This window comes from Polistes fuscatus, unplaced genomic scaffold (genome assembly GCF_010416935.1).
Source record: "Polistes fuscatus isolate 324 unplaced genomic scaffold, CU_Pfus_HIC Scaffold5, whole genome shotgun sequence".
Lineage (NCBI taxonomy): Eukaryota > Metazoa > Arthropoda > Insecta > Hymenoptera > Vespidae > Polistes > Polistes fuscatus.
Window position 1 is genome coordinate 8,482,724 of NW_025113129.1, and position 13,507 is coordinate 8,496,230.

The following is a 13,507-nucleotide window of genomic DNA, read 5'->3' on the forward strand; positions in this document are numbered from 1 at the left end:
TGTGTGTGTGTGTGTGTGAGAGAGAGAGAGAGAGAATGAGAAAGGTACATTGAAAATATATTACAAAGAAATGAGAGAGAAACAAAGACTATATAACGAGCCAAACGATATCTGTTTTTATTAATAGAAATTCAATTTGCACACTAAAAGGGGACCACGGCAATTCGAAGGAAATTGAATTATCTTCGAATTATCGGCCCCGTACACGATATCGAGTCCCTCTTATCGAGCTTCTACGTTTGCTGTACACACGTGTATGTTGTATTTCAGCGTGTGTGTACAAGTTAATATTCGTATTCGCGTTATTCGTTATATGTGCTATGCATATTTGCGCGTACATAGGTAAATATATATATATATATACACACACTTGTTCCTCTAAGATAAGCAACGAAGATAAAAGAGTTCCGTCTACGAATTCTTTATTGTAGAAAATGTTGGATAATAGCTAATCATTTACCCTCGTTTACGAAATACTCGTTGCAGCGAGCATACGATGGAAAGGAAATAATGATTAAAGCGAATACAGTGAAAAAATGTTCAAACGTTTCGCGTTCGCGGTCGTATTAAAAAGTAACTTCGAACGAATTACCGTGTCATTATGCGTGTATATTATTGATCATTATATACGTACGTACGTACGTATATGCGTATTTTTATTTAATACCAAACGAACGAAAGTGGAACGCGAAACAAATCGAGCGAGGAAAACTCGATAAATGGCGTTACAGGAGATCGCGTGACCCTTCCTCGAGAATTGCCGCGAGATAATTTGAGAGTGTCGAAGTTAATAGGGTTCCTCATTTCCAAAGAGAGGACAAGGGAGGTAGGAAGAGAAATTGAGGTGAATTCGTCAAGCTTGCCAAACTCTTTCATGCATTATAGATTTGCTTCGGAGTCGTATGCGTCCGAATTGCAATTCGATGGCTTTTTTTTTTTCTTTTTCTTCTTCTTTTCTTATTATTATTTTTTTCTTTTCAATCTATTTTTTCTTCATCTTCTTTTTCCGTCTCCTCGTCATTTTCAATCCACCATTCGTCGTCAACTTCGGTCCGTTTGGCAATTACAAAGGGAGGGTTCTCAGCGTGCGTTCGAAGAGTTCAAATTCACCAAACCAAAACCTCCCAACCGCTATCACTACCATCATCCCGTTCGCGTATTCCTACTTTCTTTCTCTTTCTTTTTCTCTTTTCACCCTCCGCAAAACTTTGAGGTTCGCTTCGACACAAAGACACCGTACAAGATTACTTTCTTTGTAGAACCGGGCAAGTTCGTTTCCCTGCCGTTGCCTTCAGTCGATTACAAAGAACGTCCTTTTAAGAAAATACCCTTTTGTGCGGTATTCGCTTCGTCTCCTACTCTCTTTCTCTTTTTTCGATAAAAGTCTTGATTCTTCCTTCTAACTCTTCCTATACTTCTCTTTTTCTTCTTCTTTGTCAGTGATGCCTTTTTCGTATCAAACGATAAGCACCAAAGTAGACGATTAATCGATTTTTACCGACCACATGATCAATCATGATCGATCTTTTTGAAAAGTTCCAAAAAATAAAAAAACAAAGAAAAACATCACCTGATCCGTGAACAGGGTTGAATCCTTCAAATTGACAACTGAGTTATTTCCTATGAAATCGAAATAAATTACTATGTCAAATGTTGTTTCTTTTTTTGGTTTATCTTTTAAAAATATAATAATAATATATTGTAAAGATCGATATAGATAGTCGACAAAGTATTGTATACGCTTTAAAAAGCGAAACACATTAGGAACGGCTACTTCCATTAAGGGTAAATTACTTACCAACGTTCTTAAACGGAACGAACTCGGACTATAATAAAAGGCCAGTACTTACTCTTTGTTAACGTCACGGTGCAACTAACTCTCTTTTGCTTGTTCGCTTGCTTAAACACTCGCTAATATGTCTACCGAGACACGCCCGAGTTATCCGCGCGTTTTCATCGAGGATGTGTTAATGAATAGCAACGACTTTATAACCTTCCACCACTCAAACTCATGAACATCATCACGCGTGCTACTCAAACTTCGACTACAAACATTGACTTTTTTCTTTTTTACTAAAGGGTAAAGGGTAAAACTTTTTTTTAAATTTCGAATTACCGTCCTTTCAGCTTGATATAATATCGAGTGATATTTTTCAATCAAATATTTATATAATAAAATCGTATAAACACAGTTTGACGAATTTGTCGCAAATATTGACGACAAAATGCATGGCGAAAATATAATTCAAAGTTTACCAAGCTTTTTTTTTTTTTCTTTTTATAAATGGAATATACAAAATCATTTTCTTTTCATTTTTTTAAATATTTCATTTACATTAACAACATATATATATATATATGGATTGCACAAAAATCTTATATAAAATTAAGGTAAATATATTCATGAGCGTTTAATTAAAGCAATTAATTTAAGATAGAACGTTATGCGAATCTTTGAATATTACGATAAGAATAGATAAACATAATCCGAAAAGACAAAGAAGAAGAAGAAGAAGAAAAGCGAGTGAAGGAAGAAGGGGAGACGACGAGAATAAAAGAAAAAGAGGAAAAAAAATGGTGCAAGGAATAAGACAAAGGTAAAGTCCGAGGATGACACGGACCGTATTAAAAGCTCTCGCAGTTCACGGCCGTTTGTCTCGACAATTTAATTTCGTCTTTGTAGCCAGCAACCACGGGAAAGCAAGAAACAGTTCTTCGGCTCGACGATTCCTTCTTCTTTTCTCTCTTTCTCTCTCTCTCTTTCTATCTCTCTCCCTGGGATGTTCAACAATAGGCGGAAACGCGTCTGGTTTTACAAAAGGAGCATCGTATTCTCTTGTAGGAGGGAGAAAAGATCGAACGAGGGTAGAAAGAAGAAAGATAGTGCGCTCTCACTCTCTCTCTCTCTCTCTCTGCCAAGGATAGATTGGATGATGCGTGTGTTGTATGCTTGTGTTTGTTCGCCGATGTCCGAAGGTGGCTGATAAAGAATCGAGGCGAAATCAAAAGGTTCCTGGAAAAAGAACCTTCTCTCTCTCTCTCTCTCTTCTCTCTCTCTCTCTCTTCCTTCTCTTTGGTATCCCTCGCAGATGGCGTATAGAAGAAGCGCAACGGCTCGTGATAGATCTTAACGGATAGTTACGGTACTTGATTAATGTCAATGTGTGCGCACGAACACGTGCAGATGGCTCCCACACGGGACACAACACAATTGAATTATTCAACTGCAACATCGTTCTCAGGATACACTGACACGAAACCGCGAAAAAGATCGTAGTCGTCGTCGTCGTCGTTATTCTCGAACTTGTCCTCGAGACGTTGATTTACTCGATGAGAAAAAAAAATGAGGGAAGAAAAAGAAGAAGACAAAAAAAGAGAGAGAGAGAGAGAGAAAATGTGCCGTTTGATGAAATATTTATCGAACGTTCGGAAAATTTCAAACACGCAAGAAGAAAATACAACGAAGACAAAATATTAAATCGAAACGTAGAACTGTCTGTACAATGTCATAATAAAATACGAAGATTTGAAAACTATTGTGGAATAAATATTATACATTTTGATCATAACACGTTTTCGCTTTATATGCGAAAATTCATTTAATCTATAAATATAGAATGTAATGCGATAACACGCAACAAATCGTATCGATGAAATTCGTATGCATTATCAAAATTATTTCGAATTATCATCCTCGATTTGATATCATTAGAATTACATTGTGGTATTTAAATCAGGTAAAGAAAATACAAAAAGCATCTCTGTATAAGCACGATTCTCTCTCTTTCTCTCTCTTTCTCTAACAGCCTACGTAATTATTCGTTTAAATCAACATCGAAGCGAAATGTTTGAAAAGTACCGAACGAGGTGCACGTGTACATTTCAGATATCTACGTTATAATTGAATTTACAGGACACTGCGGGTTGTGTGTGTACCATATAATGACTTCCTATTTGCCTATGATTACGTGTTTGCGCGCGTTTCGTACTCGAAATGTATGTACACACAATGGAGAATATTCAATGCGTACGCAAGTTTTCTCCGTTCGTCCGTTTGTGTATACTCGTCGCCCAGAGATTTGTACATCGTTCGTTTATGTATTATATACAGATATATATATTTTCAGACATTTATACACAATACGAGAATGTTTCACGAGTTGCTTTCTCTATATATTTCTATGTGTATTTTCTCTTTCTCTTTCTCTCTCTCTCTCTCTCTCTCTCTCTCTCTTTCTGTGTATTTCTCTGTGTACGCGACCCGTATTACAATCCTGGTGAAAAAAGCCTGCGGCGCGAAACGTCAGGATCTCGGAATGAACGATGTTGCTCGATTACCATAATAATCCCTGTGTATCGTTCTATCAACTCACGTATTCCAACCGGAAAGATACGCGAGAGCGAATGCACCGATGCAATGTGGCGATGTTTCGAAATGCCACAAAACTTCTTCAACCTTATATATACGGATTTCACTCTATATAATGTCTTCTCTATCTCTCTTTCTCTCTTACTATTTTATTTTCCTATTTTATTTCCTTCTCTTATCTCTTCTCGTCTTCCATCGTTTTCTTTTATTTTGTGCCTCCTCCTCCTCCTCCTCTTCTTTTTCTTCTTCTTCTTTTTCGTCTACATCTACATCTACGTCTACGTCTACGTCTACGTCTACGTCTACGTCTACGTCTTCGTTTTATTCTTATTCTTCTATCTTCGAGACTCGACTGGCAGTCTTATTGTTCGCCTTCGAGATGGCAAGTTTGCATTGCAGATTTCATGCCGATACAATCTTTCGGCTTTGTCAGAAGAGACTTTACCATCGAAAGCTTTTCGTTCCTCACGTGAGATTCTTCACGGGAGAGAAAGAGAGAAAAAGACAAATAGAACTCGTCCAATCGTGCGATCGATTCGAATCGATCTTTATTTTCTTTAGAGGAAAATTTATATTCTCCACTATACCGATCTATAAATCGTAAATGATCGTATAAGCGAGTACGAGTACATATAATTTTTAACTGCTTATTTAACGATCCATATTAGTACAAAAAAATCTCTAGTAAATTAAGAGTGAGAGAGAGAGAGAAAGAAAGAAAAAGTATAGTAGAAAACGAGCGTGCATGTAACGTGCTATACATGATTTACACTAATATACAGATATTTTAATTATTATTAATTAACAGTAGGCCGATCTCTCTCTCGTTACGCTGTCAACAACAGAAGAGACTGAATCGGTGTGCATCTATGATTCTCGGAGATCGTCAGAGGATGATAAAGTTTAATTAGGCAACGTATTAACGCACAGTTGGTAAACCATAGAACGTTAAGCAGTAGTGAGCAGAGTGAGTGGTTAGCAAGCAGGTGCATGGATAATTATACGTTTTCCTCTTATATCGTCGTCGCATGCTACTGGAATAATTAAGCAAAACCGATGAGCATTATCTCTTTTTCTCTCTCTTGCTCTCATATTTTCAAGTACACTTCTCCTCTACCTCCCCCCACACACACATACATATATTTAGTTACTACGGAGGCACCCGGTAGTTTGGTGAATTTTTAATTTATGCATCGTAAGTATCATCCGCATTGAAATCGACGTTGTTATACGTCTTCACGAACTGGAGCGTCCAATTTCTTTTCGCCGGCCCTGTAATAAGTTTTCTGCTCCCGCCCGTGACGATACATTCTCCTTCTCGCGTGGCACCTAAGATATAAAAAAAAAAAAAGAAAAAAAGAAATGAAAATAAAAAGCAAGAGAAAGAAAGAAAAAGATCCCTTTTCGCGTCCGAAGAATTTTATCGTAAATTGTTACGGCAAGAAACGAGACGCTTCTTTTTTATTACTAACCTTCGTGACTCGAATACACATACCCCACGAGGGTAAATGAGTGGGAACAAAATTGACCACGATCCTCCTTCGACGACATCGACGTTAGATTATTTCTAAACTTTATTACCGTCCCGTGTTAACCTTCAAGAAGCTAACGACAACGATAAAAGTCGTTGACACCTTTCTACATTTTCTAACGATATCGATTTTCGTACACTACCGACCAAAAGTTCTTTTTTTTCAATCATTGAAACGTTTTTACGTTTTTTAGATTTTTTTATTGTTTTACAAATATAGAATATTAATTAGCGCAAAATTTGGTAAAGAATTATATTTTATATAACTTTGACATTCGTGTAATATAATTTTTGCAATGTTTATGTTTTTATTAAAAAGAAAAAAAAAGTTATATTTTCGTTAAACATAAGATTGTATTTATTTGAAGGGTTATGCATATTTCAATCGACGTATATTCCATGATACCCATAAAGTTTCTTGTATAAATACTGGTGCAAGTTTTAGTTACAGATGTGATAATTCAAGTATAGGATAGTTTACGTTGACAGTATCACACTATATTACACTGAATTATTACTAACAGCTATTAAGAAAAATAAGGAATAAAAAGTCGTTTTAAGCGATAGCAAGAAAACGTTTGATCTATTACACCGGTGTTAGTTCTTTCGTTTGGGTTCGTCGACTTTCGACTGACACCGACGATATTTCTTGCTGATAGTTACGAGTGGTTACGCGTATTGAGCGATTACCGTGCATGATAAACAAATAAACGAACTCGAACTCGGCAGCAAAGGAGATTAAGCGTGATCGTACCCAGTTCAATTGAAGTCTTTCAAATAATATGCTTTGTAAAAAAAAAACAAAATTAAAACTGATATAATCTTATTACGATTATTTATCTATCTTTAGTGAATGTATATAAAGAAGAAGAAGAAGAAGAAAAAGAAAAAAGTAAATAAAATATCTCAGATAGTTTAACCTGTTCAAGGATACTGACACGTGTGTGTACATTTAATTACTTTTTTATATACAGTAATATTAAAAATTTAGTACATGCATTCATTGCTTCCGGATAACTGAATCACCATCGATATGAAATGAATAAAATGGAAAAAATCGAATAAAAAGTAAAATCATGTTTTTTCATTCTTGAACAAATTTCTCCCCGTAGAGGTTACAAATTCTTGTTTCTTAATCGAGTATGAGAAATGTGTATACCTAAGTGTCTACTAATGGTCTTGATAAAATCATTTATTAAAAGAGTCAACATTCGTGACTAAAAATATCAATTCAATGCCAGATGTAGCTATCACGAATAGTCTAATAAATTCTCGCGTGGGAACGTAAACGATCTCTCGAAGCATAACGTTCGTGTAAATGCGGAAAGATAAAACGTAATATCCGAGCAGGGACAAGCGCACGTCGACAACACGACATGACGGAACGTAACATAGACACGATGTGTGTTCGTTACTGGATCACGTATTTTAAACATGACGACGAAATCCTATATTAATATGCAAATACGATACCAGGACGATGAACTCGAACGATGTATGTAATTTCCAACGTTTATAAGAGACCATCGTTAATACGATGTAATCATTTGTAAGATCATAACGCTTCTGAATATTTTCCGACAAACGTACGTTTGTTTAAAAATGTTTCGCTTACCTTGGGGTCGAAGTTGAAGACCTGTTCAGGTCTAAGAGGACATTGGAGACCACATTTACAGGTTCCAGCTGTCGTCAGGTACTCCTTCAGTTGATCCAATGATTCTAGAGCTGTACTGCTCGGACTGTAACAAATTAAATGAACAAATTAGGTTAATAATATCGATATAAAATTAGAATAATTTTTCGATAAAGAAAGATCTAAAGGAAGGAAGTAAAGTGTTTAAATGGCGGAGGAAGAAGAATCATTTGGCAATTTATTAAAAAGCAAGAAAGTAAGGAAATAGCCGTATTATGATTTAACCTACCGCTTCGATGAGGCGGAAGGAGACGGTTTATTAAGTAAAAGATATCTCGCTCGCGTTCACGTTGGGGGTCTATCAGAGGAATGGTTTGGGGAACGTTTATCGGCCTTGAACGAACGAGCCCAAAGCCAAGGGAGAGGATAGGAAAAGGAGAAGAGTGAAAACACAGAGAGAGAGAGAGAGAGAGAGAGAAAGAAAGAGGGAGAGAGAGAGAAAGGAAAAGAGAAGGGTGCAAGAAAGGGCACGAAAGCACCGACACCGGGAACGTTCACTCTTGGAGATGGTTTGAGCGAGCCGCAGCGAGGTGAAACGAGCCAGGTTTCTTGCTTGTATATTGATTACCCAATGGAGAGACAGAGAGACTTTGTTTCGAGGTACTTTGCAGCTTCCTAAACTAATAACCTCGGGCGTTTCATCCAGGGCATTATAACCCCCTGAGACCACCCTTCTTCCTTCTTCGTGCCTCGACCCTAACTCCTCCTTCTCCTCCTCCTCCTCCTCCTTCTTCTCTTCCCTCGTCACGCTGCTTTCTCCTTTCCTTCTCTCTTCCTTCTCTTGCCTTATCTCTTTCTCTTTATATTCCTGTCTTTACCTCTGTCTTTGTCTGTGTCTTTTTCGCGTACTCTAACAGCAACCCCATTCCAAAGGAATCCTCGAGGCAATTATTTCTCGCAACAAGACAAATTTCTAGCGCCCACCTTGTTACTAATTTGCGCCGTATTCGATTTGTTCCACTCGGAGATATATATTTGTACCTTTACATCATCGCGAATGAAACGCGAGTTATGAATTTCGTGCCTCGAGTTTCCTCTCGCGAGTTATTATAAAGCGAGACGCTGATATCGTCGTCCACCACCACTACCACCAACACCACCACCAACATTATCATCACCACCACCACCACCACCACTACTACCATCGCCTCTTTCTCTAATGATAAGAGGATTTAATTATGCGCGTTTTCAACGAACCTACCAGCTATTCTACATAGTGCTAATGTACTCTCTATCGGAATAACCGTTTGGAAGTTTCGTCGAGAGGAGTTGAAGTTTACTTTCCTACTTCATTCTCGATTATACATTTCCATTGTACCTACATATTTACCTGCCGAATAAATCAATTGTTTCCGACTTATTTTGTATGCGTAACGCTAACTAATATAATATTTCGCAACATTCGCTTTACGTCCAACGTTATGTTTTAATAGAATAGTCGAGTAAACTTATCTTCAAAAAAAAGAGAAAAACAAAAGAAATAATATATAAAACAAGAAGAAAAACAAAAAGAAATTAATTAAACAATAAAATATTATTCTTTAGTATTATTCAACAGATTTCGCGAAATTCTCCAAGAATGTGTAAGCGTATGGCAAAACAAAAAATCCCTCTGAAAGCTTATGAAATAGGAAAGAAAAATAGGGGTACACTTTTACAAATGGAAACGTGATAGAAGGATGCTGCTGCTGCTTTTGCTACCACCAGTAGTGGTTTATCTTTTATAGATAATGCAATAACGTTTTTCACGAAAGCACTTTTTTTGTAAGCTTCTGTCTACCCGAAAGGATACCACGATAAAATCAGAATGTAGTAGAACGATTTTGTAAGTAAAAGAGGTCGTCAAGCGTAGTTCCTCCCATTTCCTACGAAACGAGTCGCGTGAAACGCTTTGGTAGAAGGAGAAGGAGAAGAAGAAGAAGAAGAAGAGTTGTTTGTAAGGTAGGGACGATAAGCTCTCAAAATGAATAATATTTCTCTTGAGAGAAGGGTTGGCTGGGTGCTTGCTTGTCCTCTTAAAATAGATCTTATTTCTCCTGACATTACGTACGTCAGCGTTTTGTCCAAGTTTAGCGAGCCACCAACGTTGAAGAATATAAATGTACGTATAAAGATGAGAAAAAGAGATAGAAAAGATAAATAAACACACGAGACAACCGCTAATTTAATTTTCCTCATTTAATAATGAATGTATTAGCATTTAAATGAATAAACAAGTTTAACAAAGGCGATCATTAATAAAAGTCTTAACGTAGTTGCGGATGCGTGCGTTGTTTACGCGAAAATATTCACCGATGATCGATATTTAATTAAAATTAATCTGAAATAATGAGAGAATCATTTTGTTTTAATTTGTTTATTTTATTTTATATTATATTATTTATATTATTTATTTATTATTTTATTATTAAGTTTCTTTCAGAGATTTCTGCAATAAGATATATCTTTTAAACGGACAATAAATAAACATTACCTTTCTCGAATAAATACTCTCACTTCGTACAAATTATTCCTATTTATCTTAAATTCTTGGTGAATCGAAATCGATCGAATCGCAATGCTACTGTAATCACGATTTACCATCTCTTACCACAATGTTTATACTTGATATCATTGCATCTATTCTACATTCTTATTGAAATATTTAACGCGCTTTCACTAACAGCGAATAAATAACTTGAGGCCGTTTTATCGAACAAAATCGACTATCCTCAACTCTTTCCTCGTTTCTATTTTCCCAGAGTTCGTCTCTCAACCGTATATATATGTGTGTGTGTAAGTAGGCGTAGGTATGCATGTGTGTGTTAGAGTATGCTCAGCTTATCGGACGATTTAAAATTTGAACGACTATGCAGAGGAATGGTCGAACGACAAGTATCGAGCGTCGCATCGCGTCAGTATCGTTTTATGGTTAATCGCTCTTTATCGAAGGTACTCGAGCGCAGTTTCGCAAACCTTCTCTATCTCTCTCTCACTCTCGTATATGCTCGACCGTCCGTAAATTATAGCTGTCATAAATTTATCCGCGATCGGTAATTATCGGAGTGAGCCATCCGTCGGAACGGGGCGCGAATAACGAGCCAATTCCAATTGGTAGCTTGAATCTATTGGGTATACATACACGTATACACACATTTTATTACACTTACATTACTATATATATAAATACTTTTACATAGGTATACACTAACACACTAAAGATCAATCGATGATACTACGCGTCTCACCGATTTTCTATCCCCGTTTCGATTTATACCGATCGAGCAACCTTTTACCTTCTCTTCTCTTCTCTTCTCTTTTCTCTTCCCTATTCTCTCTTTCTCTCTCTTTACCAAGCACACGTTCGATCTTTCACGGTTGCAATCAATTTCGCGTCGCTTCGAAATGCCTCGACTCGCTCGATTATCGCAGCTTTTATCGCGCGTTTATCGCGCATTCATCTCGCTCTTTCTCTCTACCGACTAACGTTTTATGTTCCTTATTATTATGATTTCTTTTTTTCCTTTTTTTTCATCAATTCTCAAAGCAAAGTCAGCTGCTGCCGCGCCGCCAAGAACGCCATAGACTTTTCAAAGGCGAACTATAATATAAACGACAAGTACCGGATGGAAAAACCGGTGAATATAATTCTTCGATAAATAAACCACCACCCTTTTTTCCTTTTTCATTGTAAAAAAAAATCCGATCGTATAACGATCATCTTCTTTACATAGATCAATTTTTGTTTTTATTATATTATTGTTGTAAAAGAAATGCAAACAACGAAGAAAATTGCGCTGGGATGAATCAGCAGTCTTGAATCTCTTAACTATCAAACAATCTTAAACAATTTACTTAACGTTAATGTTCGAAATTGTTCTCGTAAAGCACAACAACACTCTCTTTAATTTGCCACGAAATCAATGATCCGATCCGAAAAACACCGGCGTGTGTTCGTGCGTCGATCAATTTCGGTGTTCATTACGGATCGAAGAGTGGGGTCTCTATTCGTGGCACGATACGATATTATCGAGGGAATAATTTTCGAACCACGAAAAGTGAAACGTTAACGGGCCGCGATCACGAATCGCTCGTTTCCTCTGTGGTGTTTTGCACTTTTGTGCATGCGAGTGAACTGGACGCTGAAAGAGTATAACGAGGGGAGCTCGTCTGAAGGAAAAAGAAGCCGGGCGAAAGATTCAGAGAGAGAGAGAGAGAGAGAGAGAGAGAGAAAGAGAGAGAGTGAAAGAAAGAGTGAGAGGGAGGTGAACAAGTCGACTGGAAAGTCAAAGCGGCGAAAGAAGGATAAAGGGAAAAGCATTTTACAAGTTGAATCAGGCACAGATTGCAGCCATTTACTAACATAAATTGCACGACAGGTAATCGTCTCGTATGGAGAAGGGAAAGTCTCTATCGTATGTTAGCGAATAAAAAAAAAGAAAAAAAAAAAGGAAAAACCTTTCTGACAAATATCATCGAGTCGGTATCGCTGTCGAATTTTAACGAGACGTTCTAATTTAAAATACGTAGTAACGTTTTAAAAATAACTCTAAAAGGAAATGGTACTTCTACGAAGACGAATTGAAAATAATTTTGAATCTCTGGAAAATTTGTTTCAAATAAAAGTGAGTTTGATCAGAAAAAAAAGTTGTTTCCGTGTTAAGATCAAAACTTTTCAACTCACTCACAGGGTTTATTAACTTTTTTCAACAATTTTCACAACGCAACGTTTACAAATATTTATAATAATAAATACATAAACGATATACGTCTCTATGCGTATGTAGTAAAAGTAATAAAATGAAGAAGAAAAATATATAGAGATAAAAGAGGGAAGGAAAAGAAATAAAATTTCTTACGATCGAAACGATATTTAAAGGTCGAAAAGAAGGATAGGAATCTGGATTTTTACGAGATGTCGTACTATTTTCGTCGATGCATTCCAAATGAGACTATCCACCCTACATATGTACGCGTCGTGTAGATAACATTATCGTCTTAACGTTGCCGGTTTTACCGATAACGGCATCGTGACGACTATAAGTGGAAGTTAGATATAAGTTATGTATATTTCTTACCAAAACCGTTGCTGCTCGTGCAATATAGTACACACGGTACAGTGAACTCTTCTATGCTTATTTCTCACACGTTATAACAAATAAAAATTATCTTCATTATTTAAATATACACCTAACCGATAGAAAGTTTAGTATATTTGCATTCCATGCCCAATCTATGAGTTCCATTTTGTCCAAAATCATGAGAAAATTTGTAGAACTTATTACAAAATAATTGGAACAATTTGTAAACGGAAAAATTGTAAAAATTAGATGCACGAATGCTTAAATTGTGTAAAATAATTGTCCAGAAAATTAATAATTCTTTACTAAATTTGTCTAATTAATTTTCTCATACTACATAATTTTCTCAACAAGTATTCTCATATAAAAAAAATCAAGCATATGGGAAACATAAATTACAACAATTTCAAAATATTTTATTTATGAGTACGCTTATTCAAACTTTTGATCTATAATGTACATACATCTCTCTCTCTCTCTCTCTTTCTTACACTTTTTTATTTATTTATCTTTGAAATAAAATCTTTAACGCTGAAATAAAGTTATCGGACAGGAATGATCGGTCTATCTAAAATAATAATAAAATACACACGTTAAGCCAAGTATTAAAAGATCATTACGAACCCACGCTTTGCTGTCATTGAAACGACAGCGACTACTCGATGTGACGATGATCACGTTCGCAAAGATAACACGCGTGGGACGTAACATTGTGCATCTAATTAAGTTGATGAGGCTAATCGATGAAAGGTTATCTCTTCCTACAATAGTTGAAAAATATATAAAACAAAAAAAAAGAACAAGAAAAAAAAAGAAAAAAAGAACGAATATTTATGATAGAAATATGGAATGGT

At 36.2% G+C, this 13,507-nt stretch overlaps 1 protein-coding gene across 5 annotated transcripts in view; it reads right to left on the reverse strand.

The window, feature by feature from the left end:
* LOC122522150 overlaps window positions 1-13,507 on the reverse strand; it is a 231,103-nt gene that overhangs the window by 63,335 nt on the left and 154,261 nt on the right. For all 5 annotated transcript variants that reach the window (XM_043642968.1, XM_043642967.1, XM_043642966.1 and 2 more), the window contains exon 2: window positions 7,516-7,639. In XM_043642968.1, coding sequence (XP_043498903.1) covers window positions 7,516-7,639 — 124 coding nt within the window. The remainder of the gene's footprint in view (window positions 1-7,515; window positions 7,640-13,507) is intronic.